Genomic DNA, 27,493 nt, shown 5'->3' on the forward strand with positions numbered 1-27,493 from the left:
CTGCTGCAACCAACTATGTCTGTATAAACAGCATGCTAATATCTCCAGTATATAAATGTGCCCACTGAAGCCCTCTAGGTCGGGAAGTGATATTGTTTCTGAATTTCTGCTTAGTTAACAAAAAACTGACTGGTGAAAAGACAAAGGATAATAGTTTTGTGACTTACTATTACTCATTAAAGTAGTGATGTATGCCATGTTCCCTCCAGCTTCCAGATTCTGTGGCCACTCATCACCTATATGAAGAATTTATGGCTTTCGCAAAAGAATTCCCTGAAGAGAAGAAAGAGCCAGAGATTCAACAAGAAGCCATTCAACGAATGAAGGATATTCTTTGCCGCCTCCCACCCAGTAACTACAATACACTCCGCCACCTAACGGCGCACCTGTATCAGTAAGGAGAAGGCATTCTAACTACAAACTTAGATCCAATTTATCTGGAGGACACTATACAGTATTTGTGAATAAAACTGGACTCTTGGGTGTTGATTTGTTGATCTGGAATCTTTAAAGAAAGATTCTTGGCAAACAGATAAACACATACAGTAGATAAAATGCAATATATGGGAGCTGTTTTACCTACCATTTGTATTTCTGTTTTAAGATTTTCTACACATCACAGACCTGTCTGTGAGTTCCACCCAAAAGTTGTTTCCTCCCCCCCCCCTCCCTCCCGTGCCACATTTGGCACCTTTAAGGGGGGAGGGGGGAATGGGTACCTGTTTTTGCCAGGTACCCTTCCCCACTTCTGGGATACGGCGCCGTCCCTTAGAAGTTCGGCCCCCTCCTCCTATGCAGTAGGGACCCGCCGTGAAGCCGCAAGGCTTCACGGCTGGGTTCCCTTACCGGCAATGGCGGCGGCAGCACCCGACAGCTGATGGAAACATCGGCTGCGGTGCCGACATCGCTGGACTCCAGGACAGGTAAGTGTCCTAATATTAAAAGTCAGCAGCTACAGTATGTGTAGCTGCTGACTTTTAATTTTTGGAGGGGGAGGTGGAACTTCGCCTTAAGTATCACTTACAGGTCTTGTCCACCCCCCAGCTTGTGACTGGACAGTGATAAGAGAAGCAGCACACTGATGAGCTCATCCCTTTGGTACCCTGTCCTCCCCTGTTATCAGCATGTCCTTGTTAGCAAATGAGCACTGCAGCACAACAGTCTGGCTTGTGCTGCTTCTTCCTATCTAATTCTATGTTCTGCTGTACAGGGAATGGAACAAGGCTGATATCAAATCAAATTTAGGTACTTAAACTGCTTAAATTTAAAAATATACAGTGCTGTGCAAAACATGTGGCATGTGTGAAAAAATGCTGTAAAGTAAGAATACTTTAAAAAATATATATATTTTAATTGTTTATTTTTATCAATTTTCAAAATGCAAAGTGAGAGAACAGAAGAAAAATCTTAATCAATCCAATATTTTGTGTGACTACCCTTTGACTTCAAACCAGCATCAGTTCTTACAGTTGCACACTTTGTACACTTGCACTAAATCAGGGATTTTTTAGAGTTAGAATCAAGTGTATGATTAACCAGTTATACCAAGCAGGTGCTAATGATCATCAATTTCATATGTAGGTTGAAAAACAGTCAATAACTGAAACAGAAACAGCTGTGTAGGAGGCCTAAAACCTTGTGAGGAACAGCCAAACTCTGCTACTAAGGTGAGGTTGTGGAAGACAGTTTAATGTCACAAGTCACACACCATGGTAAGACTGAGCACAGCAACAAGACACAAGGTAGTTATACTGCATCAGCAAGGTTTCTACCAGGCAAAAATTTCACAGCAGATTGGGGTTTCAAGATGTGCTGTTCAAGCTCTTTTGAAGAAGCCAAAGAAACTTAATGCAGCAGATAAAAGACACATCATGCTGACTTTCCTTTGATATCAGAAGTTGTTCAGCAGCGCCACCAGCACAGAACTGGTGGGACCCAGGTACACCCATCTACTGTCCGGAGAAGTCTGGGCAGAAGTGATCTTAATGGAAGAATTGTGGCCAAAAAGCCATACCTCTGATGTGGAAACAAAGCTAAACAACTCAACCATGCAAGAAAACATAGAAACTGGGGTGCAGAAAAATGGCAGCAGGTACTATGGACTGATGAGCCAAAATGTGAAAAATTTGGCTGTAGTAGGAGGCAGTTTGTTCGACAAAGGGCTGGAGAGCAGGACAATAATGAGTGTCTGCAGGCAACAGTGAAACATGGGGGAGGTTCCTTGCAAGTTTGGGGCTGCATTTATGCAAATGTAGTTGGAGATTTGGTCAGGGTCCAATGTGTCCTCACTGCTGAGAAATACAAGCAGATACATATCCATCATGCCATACCATCAGGGAGCAGTGTGATTGGCCCCAAATTTCTTCTGCAGCAGAACAACACCAAACATACAGCCAATTTATTAAAGAACTAACTTCAATGTAAAGAAGAACAAAGAGTCCTGGAAGTGATGGTTTGGCCCCCACAGAGCCCTGATCACACCATCGAGTCTGTCTAGGATTACATAAAAAGACAGAAGTATTTAAGGCAGTCTACATCCACAGAAGCTATGTGGTTAGTTCTCCAAGATGTTTTGGAACAACCTACCTGCCACGTTCCTTCAAAAACTGTGTGCAAGTGTACTTAAAGCGGAGTTCCACCCTGGAATTTTTTTTTTTTTTTAGAAATACCCACGGGACAGTCAGGGCTAGTGCATTCCACAATGGCTAGCCTCTGATCTGTCCCGGGTTGAACTTACCTGTTAGGACAAATACTTACCTTGAAAACGTCTTGTCCAGCGCTGCCATCTCATATGTGGGCAGCTTGAAGCCAGCGAGATCCTTTTCGGCGTCCTCTTCCGCCTTCTTCGGTCCCACGATGCCCTGCGCCGGCCCCGCCGTCTTTTCCGGGTCGCATGCCCAGAAGCTGCTTAGAAGGGGATGACGCGCGCGCCCTGGAACTGACGTCGGGGCCGGTGCAGGCGCAATGATTCCTGGGAGCTATGACGTTCAGCTCCCAGGAATCATTGCAGAGCCAGGAAGTGACGACGGGCCGCGGCCGAGGAAGGAGGAAGAAGGAAGTAAGGTAAGTATATTTTCTTCGCTACGAGGTAAGTAAAAAAAAAAAAAAATGTGATTATCCATTTCTTTTTCACCCGGAGCGAGAAGATGGAGGTAAGTATAAAATTAGGGTGGAACTCCACTTTAAAAGAATTGATGCTGTTTTGACAGCAAAGGGTAGTCGCACCAAATATTGATTTGATTTGGATTTCTCTTCTGTTCATTTACTTTCCATTTTGTTAATTGATAAAAAAATAAACTATTAACACTTCTATTTCTGAAAGCATTCTTAATTGACAGCATTTTTCACCCTTTTGCACAGTACTGTACATAGAATGAAGTATTAATGAATACAGAGCTGCATTAATTTTTGTAACTATATCTACCTGGCGCTCAGCTAAATTAGATCAGAATCCAGTAGGTAGAGAAGGTAACATTTAAATCCCTGACGGATTTGTTTTTTTTGTTTTTTTTTTATGTCTTTGTCTTGTTGAGGAGATTTCCCTTCACTTCCTGTATGAAACATGCAACAGGAAGTCAGCGGAAGTCCCAATGAAATGAGAAGATTACCTCTCTTAGATAGTTGTCACTGGAACAAGTGTCCCTATTAGGAGATTTAAGCATGTGATCACTGTTCTGTGAAGATGTTCTGTGAGCCAAATCCAGTGTTGATGCAACTCTGGGGGTGTGTCTACTATGACCTGGGCTCACAGGTCGCTGAGTCTGCCGGGGAGCAGTAACAGTGAGGTGAATATCTCAACAAAAGCTACATTTGATTCTAAAATCCTAGAACTGGTCTTTATCCAAAACTAAAGGGTCAAATTCAGGTACTTACACTGTTTGGCTTCTGGCTTCAGAAACAATTTAGAGTTGAACAACGGGGAGATAAAATAACTACCCTTGAAGTGGGGCTTCCCTGCCACTGCAAGGGTTAAATGCTCATTTTTGCCTATGGTACCAGTAAAAAGCGAATTTACTTAACCACTTGCCGACCGTCTACCGCATATATACTGAGGCAGGCTGGCTCGGCTGCGGGATTTGACGTATGGGTACGTCGGTTCGCAGGAGCGCACCTGGGGGCATGTGCCCACTGCCGGAGGCGTGAGCCTGCCCCCATTAGGAAGCGAGTACGCCGATCCAGGGGACCGGCAGCCACGATTGCTGCTGGGCACCCGTGATCGCTCCCCACTGAGAGAGATCGACAGTCTGCTGTTGGTCTCTCTGGAATGCACACAGAGCGTCTGTGTTCCTCCTATTTAGCATCCCAGGTCTCTGTATTAATTTCAGAAGTCCCTCCCCCATACAGTTAGAAAACACTCCCGTAGGCTCAGACTTAACCCTTTGATCACCCCTGGGTTAACCCCTTCTCAGCCAGTGTCATTATTACAGTAACAGTGCATATTTTTAGCACTGATACTGTAGTAATGTCACTGGTACCCCCAAAAGTGTCAAAAATGTCAGTTAGGGGTCCGATCTGTCTGCCGCAATGTCGCAGTCCCGCTAAAAATCGCAGATCGCCGCCATTACTAGTAAAAACAAAAATTACATAAATCTTTCCTCTAGTTTGTAGACGCGATAACTTTTGGCGCAAACCAATCAAAATACGCTTATTGGAATTTGTCTTACCAAAAATATGTAGCAGAATACAAATTGGCCTAAAATTATGAAACATTTTGATTTTTACATTTTATTAGGGATGTTATATAGCAGAATGTGAAAAATATATATATATACTTCTTTTGTTTATAGCACAGGGGATCAAATACCAACAAAAGAAAGTGCTATTTGTGGGGGGGGAAAGGACATACATTTTAATTGGGTACAGCGTCGCACGACCGCGCAATCGCCTGTTAAACTAACACAGTACCGAATCGCATCATCATGTACAATGCAAGGCTATCAGTCCTACACTGTAAGCAAGGGAGGTGAGGGCCGCCCACAAGCCAAAGCGGGAGAGAAAAGAAGTGAGTGGGGGAGTTAGTGATAAGGTAGGTAAAAGTGTTTTTACTGGTACATTAAGTAAAAATTAGCATTTAACTCTTGCACCGCAAGGGAAGCTCCACTGCAAAGATAGTTTTTCATATTCCCACAGTTCAGCTGTAAAGCCTAACTCCAAAAAAATTTACAAAAATCCTGTGCAGTGGAGCTGCCAATGCCCTGCAAGGGTTAACTGCTTGTTTTGTCCAGGGAGAGGAGAAGCACCTATACTTACCTGATCCTCTGAATCCACTCCAATGGTGGGCTGTCCTTTGAACCCTGCATTGGTCTCGATGACACCAGAACCTTAGACTATATTGTGGGGGAGAAGGCGCTGCAGGGACCAGTCTAGTAGCAGGGAGAAGAGGAGGATCAGGTAAGTAATTCTTCTTCTCTGTGTCCCCTATACCTAAAAGAGCATTTTTTTCCCGGAGTTGGGCTTTAATATATAAAATACACATGCATGATTTCCTATGTAGATTTCAGATACTGAAACATTTGAATTAACTATTGAAATCATTTTGAGATTTTTATTTGAAGTGTGCAGATGCAATATATCCTTTCTTTGTATTCCCTCCAGTGTTTCAGAGAAATTTGAGGAGAACAAAATGAATCCTAATAACCTGGGAATTATCTTCGGCCCAACACTGATTCGTCCATCTCCTGGACAGGACAAGCCTATGACCTGCCTGCTGGATTCGGGCTACCAGGCACAAGCTGTCGAATTCCTCATTAACAACTATGAGAAAATATTTGGAATGGACGAGCTTCCTGTATCCGGCCACCAGGGGGCAGCAGAGGAGCCATCTGAGGCAGAATTGGATTCTGTTGAGTTACTGGCAGAAGTAAGAGAAATAATTACACTCAACAACTTTACTGTTATTAACCTCAGATGTTTGCCAAGTACCCCGAAGATGTTTACAAATATATGTAAAGCCCCTCTGAAGCTTTGTACATGTGAAAGTACATGTGTACCCCATTCAGACTAGCGCGACTTGTCAGCCTGACAAGTCGCGCTCGGTCGCTCGCCATTGATTAGCACAGGACCCGTTCTAATAGGAGCGACACAAGTCGCTCCGATTTAGAAAAAGGGTCCTGTACTACTTTGGGGCGACCTGGGAGCGACTTGCATAGACTTCCATTATGTGAAGTCCCTGCAAGTCGCACCGAAGTCGCGGTGCACACAGGTCGCCCCTCGAAGTCGGATCGCACCAGTCTGAATGGGCTGTAAGACCCCTTACTTTCTTTAAAGCTGAAATCTAGTAATGTATTATTTCTCTATCCTTGTAGCAGGTCCCCTTCTCTGTTGAAACTGATTACACCCAATTCCATGCAAATGTACATCTGTCACAATATAATCTTTTTAACCTGCAGCAGCTATCTTAAAATGTCAGTAAATCCAAATTGTTATAAACTGTCAATACAAGCTACACTATATTGTCCGAAGTCTGCATTTACACGCACATACATTTTAATGGCATCCCAGTTTTAGTCCGTAGGGTTCAATATTGGGTTCAATATTGAATTGGCCCATCCTTTGCAGCTATAACAGCTTACAACTATAGAGTCACACATGTGGGTGTATATACTCCGTATAAATGGCAGCCCACTCCCTCCTCCTCTATGTCCTCATATTGCTAAAAATGATGGGGGTGGGATATAAGATGGTAATTGATGGAGGCTTCATCTCCTTGTTAGTCCCAGCACATACACACCATAGACACAGGCTGGAGAGGCGTTACACGGCCAGTGATTGGCAGGACCTCCTCCAGATCTATTTACGGTGTGAACATAGTGAAAGCTTTTGTCAATCAATTTAAACTAAGCCAACACCATGTTATTGCAAAAAAAAAAAATAATAATAAATATTCGCTTTGAACTATAGATTTGTAATAAGCTTAAACACGTTGTTTTGATTCTTTATTCTGGAAGTCTTTTTTTTTAATGTAATGTGACTGGCACAGCACTAATCAGTGCTGTGCAGACACGGAATCATAGTCTAGATGTTCTTTGCTGTTAAAGAGTATACATCAGCAGAGTACTCGGAAGTCTTCCCTCAGATTTTTCCCTTAGGAGAGGAAAGACCTGGGAATCGGGACTGCTGAACAGTTATTATTAAATAAGGTACTCAGATGATTTTTTTTTTTCTTTATATTAACCATTTTCTGATAATATAACCTATATATACGGCGGCAAGGCGTACCGGCTGCGCCAGATCACGTACCTAGTATGTGATCTGACACTTCCAGGTAGGGGGTGCCGGCTGCCAGCGAACCGGCCATGCTGTGATTAAACACAGCAGATGTCGATCTCCGGCTGCCGGCCAATAGATTACCGCCAGCACCTGGTGGTTGTCCTGAATTCACACAGGACAGGGCTCTGCCTATGTAAACAAGGCAGAGACCTGTCCTGTCAGCGGGGAAGTAATAGATTTTCTTTCCCCTCAAAGCAGGGAATAAAATCCATTACTTCCCCTGGTGAAAGCACCACACAAAGTACACATAAACACTTTTAACTCTTTGATTGCCCTAGATGTTTAAAAAACGCAGTGTTGATTAAATATCACCAAAAGAAAGCTCTATTTGTGTGAAAAAAAGGACATCAATTTTATTTGGGTACAGCGTCACACGGCTGCGCAATTGTCAGTTAAAGTAACGCAGTGCTGTTTAGCAAAAAAATGACCTGGTTATGAAGGGGGTAAATCTTTTGGAGGTCAAGTGGTGGAAGTTAAACATTTTATGTATAGTATCACTTTAAGGCCATCCGGATTAAAGTGTTACTAAACTCACAACAGTAAAATCAGTCTGTATATGCAGTAAAGAATGCTTGTTATACTCACTGTGGAACCTAAGGGGTTAATCCTATGCATTGTGTAAAAAGGCTGTTTGATCCTGTCTTCTCTGATCCTCTCCTCTTTCCACTGTCCCCTGATAATTTCCTGATAACACAGAGTTTTTGGAGTCAGGCTGCACATGCTCCGTTTGGTGTGTACTGCTGGAGGGTTTTTTTTCCTGGGTGAGTGCATGTGATCAGCACAGGGCCAATCAGCACTGTCCACACAGAGGGTCAGGAGTCTTGCAGTCTCATAGGGCAGTCAGAAAACTCCTCCTACAAGCTTTATATGTACTAAAATAATTGCATTTCCATGTTCTGTGTACTGTGGGAGATCAGATATAGTGAATGCAGGCTCCTGGGTTTAGTAACACTTTAAGAAGGGTTAGGTAAACTAAAAGGAAAATAGATTAACTTGGGTAGTAGATAATAATAGGCAATTAGCTCATAGGTATAAAGTTATTAGGTATTCATCATTGAAAAAAAATGTCATAAAGGATTTGGAAAAAAATATAATAGTACTGTAATATATGAAAGTATTTTATATTTGGAAGTAATTCTGTAATGGTAATCTGTTTTAGGGTACAGAAGTGGGTGCTGAAGCCTGTCCTCAACCAGCAGGTAAGTTTCTATCTATCTGTCTGTAGTGGTTTAAACCCAATTCATTTACTTCTGAACCACAGATGAGCTAAGGGTGTTCATATTGCATTTCATTTTGTTCTAAATTTGTCTCTTGTGTTATATTTCATGTTGTTTTGCAGTGTATAACACAGCCAATGTTCAGATAAATGCACAACCTACATTAGCACCTGTACTGAGGCTTCTTGGGAACTACATGTGGCTCCTATACCTCTGTTTAGGGCCCACTACCCTATCATCCTGGATAGTGTAAAATGCTGCAGATAAGGGAATATTTTCATCATCATTTTAATACAAATAGAGAGAGTCAAATCACTTTTACCATTTTACCTCCCAATATGTTTTTCTTTGTTAAGGTAAAATAAAATATCCTGGCACACCAGGGAAATGGGCTGTTATCCCCAATAAAGGGGACTTCCAGTACACAGGTCCCTTACAATCTAATAACCAGCCTAAGCAGGTGCTTCAAGATGTGGGTAAAAAGAGTTCTGTTCTTAGAACAGAAGCCCAGCGTTAAACAGATCCAGAACCTTCATCAAATTCAGTGACCAAATTGGAGGTGTCTGTGACTGCAAGGGTTTATTTTCCCTTTTCTTGCCCCAAGTAAGCCCAATAAGCTGTAATTCCAACTAGAGCTGCAATTAAAAGATAGGGTTCCAGTCTTCCCCTTAATTGCTGAAAACATATACATTTGTACTGTATATCTGTCAAACTTCAGATTTAGTAAAAGACTGGTTGTTGGGATCCGAGTAGAATCCTTTGCTCAAATGCCCGTGTGTTTAATTGTTAAATAATTTCATGGATTGCTAAAAATGTCCTGTTAAAGGGCTTGGGCATGGCTTGGCAATGTCACAAACCTGGTTGGAGGCTGAGGTAACGAGAGGGCTCCCCTTGCGGCTGAGTGCAGAGCACCCCTGGGGATGGTGACAGAGGGTACTGTGCCGAAAGGTGCACGGGTTGCCTGCAAGTGTAGCTGTTTCAGGAATCGGATCCGCAGTAGATAAGACAGTCACTTGGATTACTGGAAGTGCAGGCAGGTTAGTGCAATCAAGGTCAGAAGCCAGGCCGAGGGTCATACACAGGTAGTCAATCAGGAAGCGGAGGCAGATAGAATAGTCAGGGTCAAGCCAAGGTCAAACACAGGTAGTCAATCAGGAGCAGGCAGGGAGAAGTCCATAAGGCAAGCCAGGCTCAGAGCAGGAGAAAGCCAGAGCAGGTCAAGGATAGCCGGGTCGGTAACGGGTAATCAGTCAAGCAGGAGTTTCAAGGCACAAGGAAATCAGGTATTAGCTGAAGATAATCCAGCAATGAATGGCAACCAGTGCTGAGTTTATATAAGAAGTGGATGTTGATAATTGGCACTAATTAGGACGTCCCGCGTGGAAATTGGCATATTTTCCATTCCCTGACAGTCCCTTGCGGCCATTTTGTAAATTGGCATATCTGCCATTTCCTGACAGTCCCGTGCGGCCATTTTGTAAATTGGCATAGCTGCCATTCTTGATCAAGTTCTTCCCTGACAGTGCCCCCCCCCCCCCCGAGGGGCAGCCTCCGGATGCCCAAACGTGCCTGTTTCTCTTCTGGAAATCTGTTGAAGAACTCCTGAAGGAGTTTAGGGACATGTACATTACTTGCTGGTTCCCCTGAGTTTTCCTCAGGCGGGAGCCGCTTCCACTTAATGAAATACTGCACTTGTCTTCCTCTTCTTCGACCATCCACGATGTCGATGGCCTCCACTTTGAATTCCGTGTCCTCCCCTACCGTAACCGGAGGTGGAGGAGGCTCCTTCCTGTTAGGAAATTAACTAGTCACTGCTGATTAAGGTAAAGAGACGTGGAAGACTGGGTGTATCTTATAGGAGTTTGGAAGGTTTAGTTCAAATGCCACGGGGTTAACTTTCCTTTTGATTTCAAAAGGTCCAATAAACTTAGGATCCAATTTCCGTGAGGGACAAGTGAGTTTGATATTTGCTGTCTCCAACCTTAAACATAGGATGTCCCCTCTTCTTTTTGTCAAAGTGCCTCTTATAATCCTCCTGAGCCTTCAGCATTGCTTCTTTAAGGGTCCGGTAGCTGGACTATATAGAGGCCACCCTATCCTGGACTGCAGGTACTGAAGCCTCTGGGATGACATCCGGCAAAAAGGAGGGACAGAACCCATAATTTGCCCAAAATGGGGATTGATTCGTGGAGGTGTGAACCAAATTATTATATGCAAATTCGGCACACGGAAGAAGAGATGCCCAGTTGTCCTGGGTAAAGGTAGAGAAGCATCTCAGGTATTGCTCCAATGTTTGGTTGGTCCTTTCTGTTTGTCCGTTAATTTGTGGATGGTATGCGGACGACAAACAGACTTGGATTTGTAGAGTCCTGCACAATGATTTCCAGAATCTGGAAGTAAACTGCAACCCTCTGTCAGACACAATACTACTTGGTAGTCCATGTAGTCAGACAATTTCTTTAATATATGTGTTGTATCCAGAGCTGAGGGGGTGCCTCTCATAGGCAGGAAGTGAGCCATCTTAGACAGTCTGTCGACTACTACCAAGATGGTGGTGAATCCGTCTGATGGGGGTACGTCGACAATAAAATCCATTGATATCATCCTCCATGGCTGTTCCGGAACAGGGAGAGGTCTCAGCCAAACCCAAGTCTTGGTATTGTGACCTTTACTGCGGAGACAAATCACACAGGAGTCCACATAATCTTTACAATTCTGTCTGAGATTGGGCCACCAGAAGGATCTTTGAACAAGATCACGCGTTTTTCTGATGCCAAAGTGGCCGGTAAGGAGGTGATCATGACAAGCCTTCAGGACTTGGGGTCTCACTTCATGAGGGATGAAAATGTTACTATCATGCCACAAGAGATTCCCGTCTCTTTGTAATGCCAAGGTTTTGGCTTCTAGGTACCGGGCAGAGGCTTGCTTGATACTTGTGCTTAGATTAGTTTTGAGCAGCAAAAAGTTGTGTGGTGACAGGATCGTGCTGGGAGTAGATGTTTCCGGGGTCTCTGGGAACATGCGGGAAAAAGCGTCAGCTTTCCCATTTTTGGATCCTGGATAATATGTAGGGTGGAAGTTGAACCTGGAGAGGAATAAGGCCCATTGGGCTTGCCATGGTCTGAATCGCTTGGCGGTCCTGAGGTACTCTAGGTTCTAGGGGGTGTGTAATGCCTTCCAGTAGGTATCGCCATTCCTCCAGTGCCGACTTGATGACTAGTAGCTCCTGGTCACCAACATCATAATTCTTCTCCAGTTGAGTCATCTTCCCGGAGAAGAAAGCGACAGGGTGAAGCAGGGCCTTGGGCCCCTGACATTGAGGCAGAATGGCTCCTGTGGCAACTTCAGAGTCATCTACCTCAAGAACAAAGGGCAAAGCTGGATCTGGGTGTTGCAGTACTGGAGCGGATGTAAAGAGGATCTTAAGCTGATCAAAGGCTAACTGGGCTTCCTGAGATCATTGGAACCGGACCTGCTAGAGGGTTAACTGGGTAATGGGAGAAATGATCATAGAAAAGTCCTTGATAAAGTGTCTGTAAAAGTTAGCGAACCCGACAAACCTCTGGATGCCTTTTTTTGTCAGTGGGAACTGGCCAATTGATAATAGCAGCCACCTTCTGTGGGTCCATAGAGATCCCTAGTTTTTCAAATTCGCATTTCTCTTCCTTTGCATACAGTCCATGTAGCCTTAATGTGGCCAAGAACCTTTTTATATGTACCCAATTAAGGTCCAGGGAGGCAGAGAAGATGAGAATATCATCTAGATACACTATTACAAAGTGATCTAGGAACTCTCGAAAAATTTAATTTACAAAATGTTGGAAGGTGGCTGGAGCATTACATAGTCCAAAGGGCATGACTAGATATTCAAAGTGCCCGAAGCAGGTCCAGAAAGCTGTCTTCCACTCATCTCCCTCGCGAATGTGGTCCAAGCTGTAGGTACCGTGTAAATCTAGCTTGGTAAAGATTTGGGCAAACCGGAATCTTTGGAAGAGTTCAGGGACAAGAGGAAGTGGGTAACGATTTTTAATTGTAATTTTGGTGATGGGTTGGACAGACAGACAAATGGGAGGCTCGCTGATTTCGGGGACAAAGCAGTGCTGCTGGCAGTATTCGGAGCTGAAGGAGATTCTCCCCAATGGCCAATCAATTTGAGGATTGTGCGCCCGGAGCCAAGGAATTCAGAGAATAATAGGGAAAATAGGGGAACACAAAATGTCAAAGCAGAGAAATTCCAGATCACCAGAGTTCATCCAGGTTAGGATGGGGATAGTCTCCTGTGTCATGGGTCCAGATCTGGGGATAGTCCCATCAGCTAGATGGACTTCAAGTCTCTGCTTCTTATTCCTAAGCAGTATTTGCAATCTCTTTGCCAAGGTGATGTCCAAGAAGCAGCTGCATGCTCCGGAGTCAAGGATTGCCTGGAGCGGGATCTCCTCTTCCACCACCTGCAACAAGATGGGTAAGACAAGGTAAGCAGGAGGGGATCCAGAGACCTTGAAGTAGACAGGACATGGAGGAAGGCACTTACTAGGTCTCACGGGACAGTTGCTTAGGAAATGTCCAGAACCTCCGCAGTACAGGCAGAGATTGGCCTGCCATCGCCGTAATTTCCCAGCAGGGGATAGGGTACTCCGTACTAGTCCAATCTGCATCGGTTCTCCTTCAGCAGCAGGAGCAGGCAGAGATTTAAGCACAGGTGCGGGCGAGGGTGGAACCCTGGGGAGCATCCAGGAACATGGAGACTGAATTAAGCACAGGGCTCTTCTGCTCTAATAAATGGTGAGCCCAAGACTGGGGGTCTTCTGAGAGTAGAGATATGATAAACCCTACCTTCACAGACTCCAGGGAGAAAGTCCTGGGCTGGAGGGCAAAATATAACTGGCAGGCATTCTGGAATGCCCTAAACTTCCGTCGGTCCCCCGAGAAGCGTTCGGGGACTGGAACTTTGGGTTCTGGATCTGGCATGACCACCGAGGAGGCAAATGCGGGGTGTTCTTGGGCTGAAGCAGCTGAAGCAAAGAGTGCAGCAGGTGGATTCTGAATATCTGGTGCAGCAGATAACACAAGGTTCTGTAGGCGACCCTCTAATTGAAAGTATCCATGTTGCAGATTCTTCACTGCTTGGGTAAGGCCCAGCGACCTGCTGGCACAGAGCCTCTAGCAGGGAAGCACCTCTTTTAGCCTCGGACATAATGGCTGGATTATGCTGTCACAAACCTGTTTGGAGTCAATCAGGAAGCGGAGGCAGATAGAATGGTCGGGGTCAAGCCGAGGTCAATCACTGAAGACAATCAGGAGCAGGCAGGGAGAAGTTTGTAAGGCATGCCGGGTTCAGAGCAAGAGAAAGCCAGAGCAGGTCAAGGATAGCCGGGTCGGTAATGGGTAATCAATCGAGCAGGAGTTTCAAGGCACAAGGAAATCAGGTACTAGCTGAAGATAACCCAGCAATGAATGGCAGCCAGTGCTGAGTTTATATAGAAATTGGATGTTGATAATTGGCACTAATTAGGACATCCCACCTGGCCATTTTGGAAATTGGCATATCTTCCATTTCCTGACAGTCCCGTGCGGCCATTTTGGAAATTGGCATATCTGCCATTCTTGATTAAATTCTTCCCTGACAGGCAACTTCACTTGTGTAACGCTGCGCTTTTCTTGGGTCACTGAAGATAGGAAAGCATCTGGTCCCAATCACAACATTGCTCATGTTTTAAGAAGAAGACCCATTTGTGTTTGGCTCCTTCTTTATGCATCCTTTCAATTAGTGATGTAAAGTAGTGAGTGTACAGCAGTGTAAATTTGCTGTCCACTTAAAATAACTCAACACACAGCCATTAATGTATAAACCGCTGGCAACAAAAGTGAGTACATCTGTAACATAAATGTCAGAGTAGGGTGTCTTTGCATTAGCGAGATATGAAGTGATCTGTAGAAATAGTATAATTGTAGATATAGTGTCATTTTGGGTTATTAAGATTTGTAATATTTAGTATCAGTCATACACATATGTCCGGTTATTAGCATCTGAAAGGGACAGGACTATTCTCTAGGATAGAGTTGACAACTACATGACAATAAAAGTCTCCGATGCAAGGAGACAAAATTGTCACGTTCCTGAGGCCTCAAAGGAAACTGCTAGGCATCTTGGCTACGAGGGGACAGGGAGAAGCTCCAAATGGTCAGCAAGCTTTGGTTGGTACCATCAGATCTAAGGAATGTATTTTATCTCTCATAAAAGTTAAAATATTAGTGGCAGAAAGATGAAAATAATTCCTTCTTATGGCTCACGTGTTGGGCTACAAGTACATGTAAATCTGTATTTGTAGCATGTGTAGAATCCTACGGAAATGCACAAAACCGTTATATGGTGCCTGATTGTGGCAGGCAAGCAGTGTTTGGTACTGTCCTGATCAGACCGATGCGCTGGTGTCAGAATTCCTATCATTGACTCAGCGGTCAGCGCCGTTCTGGGCCAATTCAACTCTGGTCAGTTCAGGACACGAAGCCTCCTGTGAGCTGGGATGGGGACAACCCCCTGGGGTTGATTGGCCAAGGGCTAAAGTCCAGCCCACATCCATATCCCAATAAATTGGGGAGCCTGAGATATGAACACGTTCTTCCATGAAGCCAGTTCTGAACTGGGGAGTCCCCACACGGTTTCCGGTATGCTTCTACCAAGGGATAAGCTTCGGTAAAGTTTATTTCTGTTTTTTATTCCTTTTTATTTTCATAGCAAATTGCCAATTGTGTGTCTTTTTTTGTATTTTTATACATTATTTTAATTTTAAATTATAAAATTAATAAGTGACTTCTGTGTACTAAGCTAGGACTCAAATCTCTAGAGAGATTGTTGCATTTTAGTGCCTAATTGCTTGGTCTACGCTACATGCCGATCTGTATGCAATTGCACTGTATGTTGGCAAATTGCATGCAGATTGTAAACCAGACGGAGATCTGCGTGTGTGTGGTGTCCCAGCAGACCAGTCTGCGGACTAACTGTTGGGTGGTGGCAGGCTATCGTTTGTGGTGTGTGGGTGTGGGGACAGTGGGAAGAGTGATTAACACAGGGGTTCTAGCTTGCAGGATAGCTGGAGGAATCCTAGTAGTGTGTAATAATTGCTAGACTGCTCCCTAACCCTTACAGTGCACCAGATTGTATGTAAGATTTGTATCTGCCTGTGTGTGGTCAGCCAACTGGATTGGAGTGGAGTCTCCCTCTAGTGGTGACCAAAGGCAGTGCGGGCTGCGAAAGTGTCACCGTCAGTCTTATTACTCAGTAGGAATTTCCCTTATACTCCCCAGTCACGAAACCACGTCTCGGTTAGCTAGTCGCCGTGGGCGTGGTCGATCGTGACAGATTGGTGGCAGCGGTGGGATCTGCTTAGTACATTAGTGCATGGTTTATTCGTTTAACCCATGTCCTAAAGGTTGGAAGCTTGTTAGAAGCAACTGACCTACAGAAGGTCACTCAGTGCATAATTTTTGTTTTGTTGAAGACACACTTGGCTCCCCACCTCCTCTTGTTTTTCTTTTCTATCTTTTATTTTGGCAAAATGGCTGAGACGGTGATCAGCTACCTAAAGCAAAGCCGAGATGACTTGCTGAATCTGTGTGAGACCAGAGGCATCCCGACCACAAGGGGCCAGACGAAGGATCAGATAATATGCGCCCTGGCCGAGAAAGACAAGGAGGAGCAAGCCTCTGCTATGGGGTCACCGGATGGGACTTATGACGCCCCAGAGGAGCAGCAGTCTTCCCCACCAGCTGACGACGGTGATGTCCAGGAGGACCAACGAGAGGTCCAGTCATCATCCTTGGAGGCTGATCTACAACTGCTAGGCCCAGTCAGTGAATCATTACGTTTTCAGTTCATACTGCAGCGCCGACAAGCAGAATGGACGCATCAGCTGGAGCTAGCAAAACTTCAGCTGCAGCAGAACAGGCCTGCTGGCAACGCTGAGTCCAGGGAAGAACAAATACACAAAATCCCCCTGGACAAATTCCCTACCATGGACAAAGATGGCGATATGGACACTTTCTTACAGGGATTTGAAAGGACTTGTTGTCAGTACTGCCTGCCCAAGGAGCAATGAGCCCAGTACCTCACACCAGGGCTGAGAGGCAAGGCCCTGGATGTGCTTGTGAGTCTCCCAGAGAGTCAAGGAAGGGACTATGAGGCCATTAAGCAAGCCATTGTTGTGCTTGTGTGTCTCCCAGAGAGTCAAGGAAGGGACTATGAGGCCATTAAACAAGCCATTGTTAAACGGTACCAACTCACGCCGGAGGTGTACCGCAAGCGTTTCAGGACATTGCATCAAGGTCCTAATGACAGCTACATGGATCTTGTTTACAGTCTGCACACTGCTTTCCGGCAGTGGCTAAAGGGACTGTCCGTAAGAACCTTTGACACCTTGCAGGAGCTAATGATTAAGGACCAGTTCCTACATACATGTCCTTTTGAGGTCTGGCAGTTTGTGCTGGACCGAGATCCCAAGACGGCGGATCAAGCAGCGGAAATAGCTGATGCCTATGCGGCTAACAGAATGTCAGACACCAGGAGGACTACTGCACCCAGCTGGAAAGGAGGGAAAGCAGATGTACCCTCTTCTCAGGACAGCCAGAGGACCAAGCCACTCGGACCTCCAGGAGCCAAGCCAACAGGTGTGGATACCCAGAAATGTTTTGTCTGCAACCAGGTTGGTCACCTCAGCATGTCCTGTCCTGAGAGAAAGAAGGCTGCCCCATCTACCAAGCCAACCAGCACAGAGCCTGCTGTCTTGTGTGCTTCCAGGAATGCAGGGGGGCTCTCTGATAATCTGCAGCCTGTCACTGTGGGTGACAAAGTTACCACTGGCCTAAGGGACAGTGGAGCGGAAGTGACATTAGTGCGCCCTGAAGTGCTGAAACCTGAGGACCTCATCCCTGGTAAGACTATGACTGTAAAAGGTGTTGGGGGTGTAAACCCAGCCATAGCCACAGCATGGGTTTATCTAGACTGGGGAGCAGGAAGAGGAATGAGAGAAGTGGGGGTGACAGATGCCATTCCCTCTAATGTGTTATTGGGCACTGACCTGGGTCGGTTGGTAGCCCGTTATGAAGCAAATTCAGCCCCCCGGGAACCTGCATCTCCACCTGAAGCCCTGGATTCATGTAAAGTACTGTTGGGTGACTCAGTGCACATTGGGAACTCTGGGGAGGGTCAAGGGGCTAATGACTGTGCGCAAGGTCCTAGCCCTAGTGGGTCTCCAGAGCCAAGGCCTGGAATAGAACTTAAAGACTTAATGGACTCTAAAACTGATAATATTTTATGTGATGTAAAATGTCAAGATCTGCGCAGTGCAGACCTTCCCTCTGCTGCAGTGGTGACTCCCGGAGCCCACCAGTTGACCTCCAAATGGTCCCTGTCCACTGCTACAGAGGAAATGTCTGCGGAAGGGGCTGATCCAACTAGGTCGGGCCCTTGTGAACTTGGCCTGGCGGGCCTGAGGTCCCCTCACACTGTTGTCTCCTTGTCATCTGTGGCAGACAGCTCTGAGTCCCCCAAGGTTGTTAAAATTGACATCAGCCTGGAGGAGTTCAGGGGTCTGGCTGACAGACTGCCAGCTGGGGATGGCAGGATGAAGGTGTCCTGGGAGCAGGTTTTTGATACTGTAACTGTTTGTGAAGAAAGGGAATGCTCTGGAGTATCTGGTGCAAATAAAACTTGTGTTTCAGCATCTCCTAATAAGGACAAGCAAGGTGTGCCTGTAGCCATGTGTGAGGCAAAGTCTTCTGTGGTCTGCTCCTCTGTCATCGCAGCTACCAGTACTTCCATTGTGGATTCTTGGCTGTGCATCACAGAGAAAGGACCACCGACTCTGACTCTTCTCCCTCAGCGGCTGGGGCTGATGGCACTGAGTTTCTAGAGGCTGATACATTTGATGCCAGCCAGGAGGAACTCAGTTGTTGTGCCAACAAACGTGTGGCCAAGGGCGGAGTAGAAGCTTGTGATTTGGGTCAGGTGACAACCCCTGGTAGAGTCCAGTCTCCTGTGACCTCCTCTGTCACCACAGTTGCGAGTTCTGCCACTGCGGACTCGTTGCTGTGTGTTGCAGAGGGAAGACTACAGGGTGACGGGGCAAACCTGGCTCCATCAGGGCCTACCACCTCAGCAGCTGCAGCTGACAACACTGAGTACCTACCGGTTGATAAATTTGATGTCAGCCCCAAGGAACTCAGGTGTTGTGCTGGCATGCGTTCGGCTGAGGAGGACAGAGCAGAAGTGTGGGAGATAGGTCAGAGGGTGGAGGCCCTGGTACCCAGGTCATGGAACAGGGTCCAGATCACCCAGGAATGGCCTTATGCCAGGCTCAAACATCTGGGTGTGGTAGCTAATAGAGCACCACCAAATGACCAGAGCCAATGGCTGAGAATGATGACAGCGCACAATGACAAATTTGCTTGTACCCTTTCAGTAGGTAGTCAGTGGCCAGTGGATGAAGTGCATACACGGGGTGATCTGCTGGCCAATCCAGATCCAGACCCGTTAGGATCCATCAGAGAGGGGTGTGGTAGCCCTATTCTATCTGCAAGGGGACAGGCTGGAATGTCAGCGGTGCCAAGCTTCAGTTGGGGGAACCTTCACCCCCCAATCTAGGGAACCTTCCATGTAGATGCGTTAGCTGACCCGTTTAGGCTCAGCTGTGCGTCATCTAGAAGAGGGGAGATGTAACATAAATGTCAGAGTAGGGTAGCTTTGCATTAGCGAGATATGAAGTGATCCGTACAAATAATTGTAGATGTAGTGTCATTTTGGGTTATTAAGAATTGTAGTATTTAGTATCAGTCATACACATATGTCCTGTTATTAGCATCTGAAAGGGACAGGACCATTCTCTAGGATAGGGTTGACACCTACATGACAATAAAAGTCTCCGATGCAAGGAGACTAGATTGCCACCTTCCTGAGGCCTCAAAGGAAACTGCTAGACCTCTTGGCTACGAGGGGACAGGGAGAGGCTCCAAATGGTCGGCAAGCTTTGGTTGGTACCATCAGATCTAAGGAATGTATTTTATCTCTCATAAAAGTTAAAATATTAGTGGCAGAGAGATGAAAATAATTCCTTCGTATGGCTCGAGTGTTGGGGTACAAGTACATGTAAATCTGTATTTGTAGCGTGTGTAGAATCCTACAGAAATGCACAAAACCGATATATGGCGCCTGATTGCGGCAGGCAAGCACTGTTTAGTACTGTCGCGATCAGACCGATGCGCTGGTGTCAGAATTCCTATCCCTGACTCAGCGGTCAGCGCCGTTCTGGGCCAATTCAACTCTGGTCAGTTCAGGACACAAAACCTCCTGTGGGCTGGGACGGGGACAACCCCCTGGGGTTGATTGGCCAAGGGCTAAAGTCCATCCCACATCCATATCCCAATAAATTGGGGAACCTGAGATATGAACACTTTCTTCCATGAAGCCAGTTCTGAACTGGGGAGTCCCCACACGGTTTCCGGTATGCTTCTACCAAGGGATAAGCTTCGGTAAAGTTTATTTCTGTTTTTTATTCCTTTTTATTTTCATAGCAAATTGCCAATTGTGTGTCTTTTTTGTATTTTTTGTAACTCCTTTTGCTTTGTATATATTTCTTATGCACTGCCCACTTTCGGGATATTAAATTATAAAATTAATAAGTGACTTCTGTGTACTAAGCTAGGACTCAAATCTCTAGAGAGATTGTTGCATTTTAGTGCCAAATTGCTTGGTCTACGCTACATGCCAATCTGTATGCAATTGCACTGTGTGTTGGCAGATTGCATACAGATTGTAAACCAGACGGAGATCGCGTGTGTGTGGTGTCCCAGCAGACCAGTCTGCGGACAAACTGTTGGGTGGTGGCAGGCTATCGTTTGTGGTGTGTGGGGACCATGGGAAGAGTGATTAACACAGGGGTTCTAGCTTGTAGGATAGCTGGAGGAATCCTAGTAGTGTGTGATAATTGCTAGACTGCTCCCTAACCCTTACAGTGCACCAGATTGTATGTAAGATTTGTATCTGCCTGTGTGTGGTCAGCCAGCTGGATTGGAGTGGAGTCTCCCTCTAGTGGTAACCAAAGGCAGAGCGGGCTGCGAAAGTGTCACAGCCAGTCTTATTACTCAGTAGGAATTTCCCTTATTCCCTTATACTCCCCAGTCACGAAACTACGTCTCGGTGAGCTAGTCGCCGTGGGCGTGGTCGATCGTGACAACACCCCTAAGTAAAAATTTCCAAATTGGACCCAAAGTATCAATATTTTGTGTGGCCACCATTATTTTTCAGCACTGCCTTAACCCTCTTGGGCATAAAGTTCACCAGAGCTTCACAGGTTGCCACTGGAGTCCTCTCCCACTCCTCCATGACGACATCACGGAGCTGGTGGAAGTTAGAGACTTTGTGCTCCTCCACCTTCCGTTTGAGAATGCCCCACAGATGCTCAATAGGTGTCAGGGTCCGGACTGGTAGCAGGAGTGGTGCAGGGAGTGGATCCGCTGTGTCAGTGAGGGGTTCTAAGTAGTTACTGGTTTTCACCAGAGCCCGCCGCAAGGCGGGATGGGCTTGCTGCGGCGGTAACTACCAGGTCGTGTCCTCTGGTAGCGGCTCAACCTCACCGACTGCTGATATAGGCGTAGTACAAAAGGGACAGGCAGAGGCGTAGTCAGACGTAGCAAAGGTCAGGGCAGGCAGCACAGGTTCAGAGGCGATAGTCGTTAGCAAAGGGTTCGGCAACAGGCAAAGGATTACACAAATAACACTTTCACTAAGGCAACAAGGCAACAAAGATCCGGCAATGGCTGGAAGGGGCAGATCACTTATATAGGAAACAGGAAACAGGAAACAGGTCACAGGAAACAGGTCACAGGAAACAGGTCACAGGAAACAGGTCACAGGAAACAGGAAACAGGTCACAGGAAACAGGAAGGGAGGTTTGGACCAGGCACCAATTACTGGTGCACAGGCCCCTTAAATTTCAAACGACCTGTGCACGCGCGCTCCGGGAACCATGTGAGCGGGGAGCGGAGGAGGGAGCCGGAGCGGGCACAGGTGAGTGGATCTGGAACGAACGCTGCGAGCGCTCCGGTCCAGAAGCAGGGACCGGAGCGCTCAGTGTTACAATAGGATTTAGGTCTGGAGACATGCTTGGCCAGTCCATCACCTTTACCCTCAGCTTCTTTAGCAAGGCAGTGGTCGTCTTGAAGGTGTGTTTGGGGTCGTTATCATGTTGGAATACTGCCCTGTGGCCCAGTCTCTGAAGGGAGGGGATCATGCTCTGCTTCAGTATGTCACAGTTGGCATTCATGGTTTCCTCAATGAACTTTTGCTCCCCAGTGCCAGCAGCACTCATGCAGCCCCAGACCATGACACCCCCACCACCATGCTTGACTGTAGGCACTTGTCTTTGTACTCCTCACCTGGTTGCTGCCCCACACGCTTGACACCATATGAACCAAATACGTTTATCTTGGTCTCATCAGACCAAAGGACATGGTTCCAGTAATCCATGTCCTTAGTCTGCTTATCTTCAGCAAACTGTTTACGGGCTTTCTTGTGCATCATCTTTAGAAGAGGCTTTCTTCTGGGATGAAAGCCATGCAGATCAATTTGATGCAGTGTTTGGCGTATGGTCTGAGAGCTGACAGGCTGACCCCCCCCCTTCAACCTTTGCAGCAACGCTGGTAGTACTCATACGTCTATTTTCCAATGACAACCTCTAGATATGATGCGGAGCACGTGCACTCAACTTTGGTTGACCATAGCGAGGCCTGTTCTGAGTGGAACCTGTCCTGTTAAACCGCTGTATGGTCTTGGCCACTGGGCTGCAGCTCAGTTTCAGGGTCTTGGCAAACTTCTTATAGCCTAAGCCATCTTTATGTAGAGCAACAATTCTTTTTTTCAGATCCTCAGAGAGTTCTTTGCCATGAGGTGCCATGTTGAACTACCAGTGACCAGTATGAGAGAGTGAGAGCGATAACACCAAAATTTACCACACCTGCTCCCCATTCACACCTGAGGCCTTGTAACACTGAGTCACATGACACCGGAGGGGACATGACACCGGGAGGGAAAATAGCTACTTTTGCCCAATTTGGACATTTTAATTTAGGGGTGTATTTACTTTTGTTGCCAGTGGTTTAGACATTAATGGCTGTGTGTTGAGTTACTTTGAGGGGACAGCAATTGTATACTGTTATACAAGCTGTACACTCACTACTTTACATTGTAGCAAAGTGTAAATTCTTCAGTGTTGTCACATGAAAAGGTATAATAAAATATTTACATAAATTTGAGGGGTATACTCACTTTTGTGAGATACTGTGTGTGTGTGTATAATATATATATATATATATATATATATATATATATATATATATATATATATATACACAGTGGCAAAAAAAAATATTTGATCCCCTACAGATTTTGTTATTTTGCCCACTTACATATAAATGAAGGGTCTATAAATAAAATATATAAAAAGGTGTATTTTAAACGATAGAGACAGAATATCTACCAAAATCCAGAAAAATCACATGATACACATGTTATAAACTGAGTGGCAGTTCAGTGAGTAAAATAAATATTTAATCCCCTACCAACCAACGAAAATTCTGGCTTCCAAGGAATGGCTACAGTATGTGCTCATGTGGTACACAGATTAGTCCTGCCAATTTAAGAAGGTGCTGTAACGACAACTTGTTATGTGTATAAAAAATACCTGTACACAGAATCTTTCTTCTATGCGAACCTCACTATCATGGGCAAGACCAAAGAGCTGTCAAAGGACGTCAGAGAGACGACTGTTGACCTGCACATGGCTGAAATGGGCTATAAGACCATCAGCAAGAAGCTTGGTGAGAAGGAGACAACTGTTGAAGCGATTATTCGCAAATGGAAGAAATACAAAATAACCATCAATCGCCCTCGGTCTGAAGCTCCATGCATGATTTTGCCTCTGGGGATTAAGGATGATCATGAGAAAAGTGAGGTATAAGCCCAGAACTACACAGGAGAAGCTTGTGAATGATCTCAAGGCAGTTGGGACCACAGTCACTACCCAAACCATTGGTAACACAATACACCGCCATGAATTGAAATCCTGCAGCACCTGCAAGGTCCCCCTCCTCAAGAAAGCACATGTACAAGCCCATCCAAAGTTTGCTAATGAACATCTAAATGATTCAGAGAAGGATTTGGAGAAAGTACTGTGGTCAGTTGAGACCAAAATTAAGCTTTTTGGCATTAACTCGACTAGCCATGTTTGGAGGAAGAAAAATGCTGAATATGAACCTAAGAACACCTACAGTCAAGCACGGAGGTGGAAACATTGTGCTTTGGGGCTGCTTCTCTCCTAAAGGTACAGGCAGACTTTGCCGCATGTATTGCAAAATCTTGGATAAGAACCTTGTTCCTTCAGCCAGAATACTGAAGATTGGTCTTCCAGCATGACAATGACCCGAAACATACCGCCAAGGCAACAAAGGAGTGGTTCAAAAAGAAGGTCATAGAGTGGCCTAGGCAGTCTCCAAACCTTAATTCTATAGAAAATTTATGGAGGGAGCTGAAACTTCAAGTTGCCAAGCAACAGCCAAAAAAACCTTAAGGATTTAGAGAAGATCTGTAAAGAAGAGTGGACAAAAATCCCTTCCTGAGATGTTGGCAAACCTGGTAACCCACTACAAGAAACGTCTTACCTTTGTGCTTTCCAACAAGGGTTTCTCCACCAAATGCTATGTCATGTTTTGCTTGGGGATCAAATACTTATTTTACTCACTGAACTGCAACTCAATTTATAACATTTGTATCATGTGTTTTTTCTGGATTTTTGGTTAATGTTCTGTCTCTATCATTTAAAATACACCTATGATAAAAATGTATGGATCCTTCATTTCTTTGAAAGTGGGCAAACCTACAAAATCTGCAGAGGATCAAATAATTATTTTCCCCACTGTATAATATAGAGTATATTTCTACATTTTGCAATAGCAGTTGATTTCTACAATCTTCTTTTGTATGAATCAGAAAATAGAGGTTGTCTAGATTAATTGAAGCAGTAATCACCTTCAGCTTGACTTGTTCTGTAAAGATGCTTGCTCCTATCTTATAAGTGTCAGGAACATATCCAGTTGAAAGTGACAACTACTACTACTTATTCCAAAACCTGAATAAATGAGAATCTTTCCAGGCAATCATCAATAAAATAACCCATTTCTGGTTACCATTCTCTCTCTTTGTAGATGTAGATGGGAAAATTGGTGACGGAGTCTCCCAGGAAGAAGAAGACTTAGATGTTTCAAATCTAACTTATTCCAGGGGTCACTTCAGCCGACTACCAGTGAAATCAGCTCGAGGGGAACCAATTCGGAGGTCTGATAGCAAAGATGACTGATCTCTGTATTAAAAAAGACCAGTAACTAATCAAGTGTTATGTAGATGAAGAACACCTAGGATCTAGAACAGGCCAATCTGAAATTTTTACATGACGATGGAAATAATGAGAACTTAGGTTTAAACTTTCTCCAAAGTGCCAGTGAATGGAGGAATTCACAGAAGCGTTCCAGAACAAATTGTATGTTTTGCTGGCGATCATCAAATATTATAAAAAAAGTGTGGACTTATTTATTCATTTTTGAAAGTGTTGGATTCCCTTGGCATCTCAAAGTCCAGTACTGATTTTGCCAAATGTCACAGTGCTGTGCGAACCTGGAAAACAACTGTGGGTTTAAAAAACAAATAAGAATGAGATTAACATTAGTAAATGCAAGGTGGAGGCTTAAAGAAGACACTATCGGAAGAATCTCATTTATATGGACGAGTGAGTTTGGGCTTATGATGAAGAAGACCATTAGATGGGTAACAGTGATTTGCTCATAGACACTCCTAAATGTAGTAGGAAATGTCCTGATTTTACTGGGACAGTCCTAATTTGCCACTGTAAAAACATATTTTAAAAATACTTTTTGACTTTTCCACACCTTTACTTGCATAAATCAGAACATTTATTTTAATATGTCTGGGTAAATTTTCATTGTAAAATGATAAGATGGGAATCCCTAAGAATGGATGTGTTCACAATGTCGTTGTTCTAAAAATCAATGTAACATGTGGCGGTATGGAACAGTCCTTGGAACTTCCTGCACAAGCAATTCAGGTTTTTTAGTGAAATATCGAACAAGAAGAAGACGGTTAAATCATAGTATTCTACAATCTGTTACTTAAAGTTGAACTCTTGGCAGTTATAAAATACACAGAGTAATACAGCTCTGTGTTCATTAGTACATAAATGTATTATTTTTCATGTGACTAGTGTAAGCATCCGAATTTGACTTAGTATCAGCATTTTGTAATCCCTTATACAGCAAAAATCAAGCTAGGAGATAGAGGGGTTGGACTGGTAGTCAATTAGGTGTGCGTCATGTAAATGCGCTGACAAGGAACATGGTGGTAAGAGAAGAGAGCAAAGTGAGTGGGAAGAAGATCTCATTAGTCTTCTTCTGCTCTTTCATTGTCTAGTCAGCCGGCTGCGGGAAGAAATATAATGATACCAGTGCATTCCTTATAGGATAAAGCTGGCAATATACTAGCAGCTTTTTGAATGAACATTTATTTGAACATTTATATGAAAATTCTCAGTACACTTGATGATTTGATGAATGTTGTTTACCACTTAACCGCTTTACCACCGCCCACAGTAATATTACTGCGGCAGAGTGGCTCGTTATCGTCTGACGACGTAGTACTACGTCGTCAGACACTCCCCCTTCTGGGCGGCGCTTGCGCGCCGCCGGAGGCTCGCTCCCGCTGTTTTCATTCACAGCGGGAGTCGGGCCAGGGGAGGAGCAGCGGCGATCGCCGCTGCTCTGCCCCGATCGCCGGGGATCTAGTGTGGAGATCCGCCCGCCTGTGTAAACACAAGCGGGCGGATCTCCATAGTGACAGGGAGTGACAGATCGGACTGTTCAGCATAGCTGGACATCCGATCTGTCCATGACTCACTCAGTCACCTCCCCCCCTACACGTCAGTAAGCACCAGGCATACATTAACCCCTCCCTCTCCAATAAAATTAACCTCTTCCCTGCCAGTGTCATTTTTACAGTAACAGTGCATATATATAGCACTGATTACTGCAGTAATGTCACTGGTACCCCCAAAAGTGTCAAAAATGTCAGTCAAGGGTCCGATCTGTCCGCCGCAATGTCGCAGTCCCGCAAAAAAATCGCAGATCGCCGCCATTACGCGTTAAAAAAAAAAACACCAAAAATGACAGAAATCTTTCCCTTTGTTAGTAAACGCAATAACTTTTGCGCAAACCAATCAAAATACGCTTATTGCGATTTTTTTTACCAAACATAGGTAGCAGAAAACAAATTGGCCAAAAATTTTTTAAAAAATTGTTTTTTACATCTTTTTTGGGGGGAATTTCATATAAAAAAATGTTAAAAATATTGTTATTTTTTCAAAATAAACGCTCTTTTTTTGTTTATAGCGCAAAAAGTAAAAATCGCACAGGTGATCAAATACCACCAAAAGAAAGCTCTGTTTGTGGGAAAAAAAGGACATAAATTTTGTTTGGGTACGGTGTCGCACGACCGCGCAATTGTCAGTTGAAGTCCCACAGCGCCGAATCGCAAAAAGTGGCCTGGACGGAAGACAGCAAAATCCTCCGGTGGTAAAGTGGTTAACGACCGGCCGCCGCAGTTTTACTGCGGCAGGCAGCCGCTCCTGGGCAAAGGACTACGTCGCTCGCTCAGGAGACTCTAGGGGGTGAACACGCGCTGCCGGCGGCGCATTCCCGCCCCCGCTCGTCAGCCGGGGGAGCCAGCGCATGTGACCGCCGGCTACTCGCGATCTCCCACAGCTGAGGGAGAAAGACAGATGGCTGATGTAAAAAAAATCTGTCTGTCATTCTCCCTGAAGTGATCACAGAGGCTATGTGATTCTTCTATATAGGATCGCATGTCTCTGTGATTACTTCACAAGCCACGCCCCCTG

General features: G+C 45.1%; 1 protein-coding gene across 1 annotated transcript in view; it reads left to right on the forward strand.

Annotated features, from left to right (window-relative positions):
• GMIP (GEM interacting protein) overlaps positions 1-24,889 on the forward strand; it is a gene marked incomplete at its 3' end in the record, with an annotated part of 200,121 nt that extends 175,232 nt beyond the window's left edge. The window contains exons 19-22 of the mRNA XM_082253719.1: positions 210-394; positions 5,596-5,860; positions 8,429-8,468; positions 24,738-24,889. Coding sequence (XP_082109845.1) covers positions 210-394; positions 5,596-5,860; positions 8,429-8,468; positions 24,738-24,889 — 642 coding nt within the window. The remainder of the gene's footprint in view (positions 1-209; positions 395-5,595; positions 5,861-8,428; positions 8,469-24,737) is intronic.
• Positions 24,890-27,493: the final 2,604 nt, after the last annotated feature.

The sequence above is a fragment of the Pelophylax lessonae genome (assembly GCF_965119305.1).
Source record: "Pelophylax lessonae genome assembly, chromosome: 4".
NCBI lineage: Eukaryota > Metazoa > Chordata > Amphibia > Anura > Ranidae > Pelophylax > Pelophylax lessonae.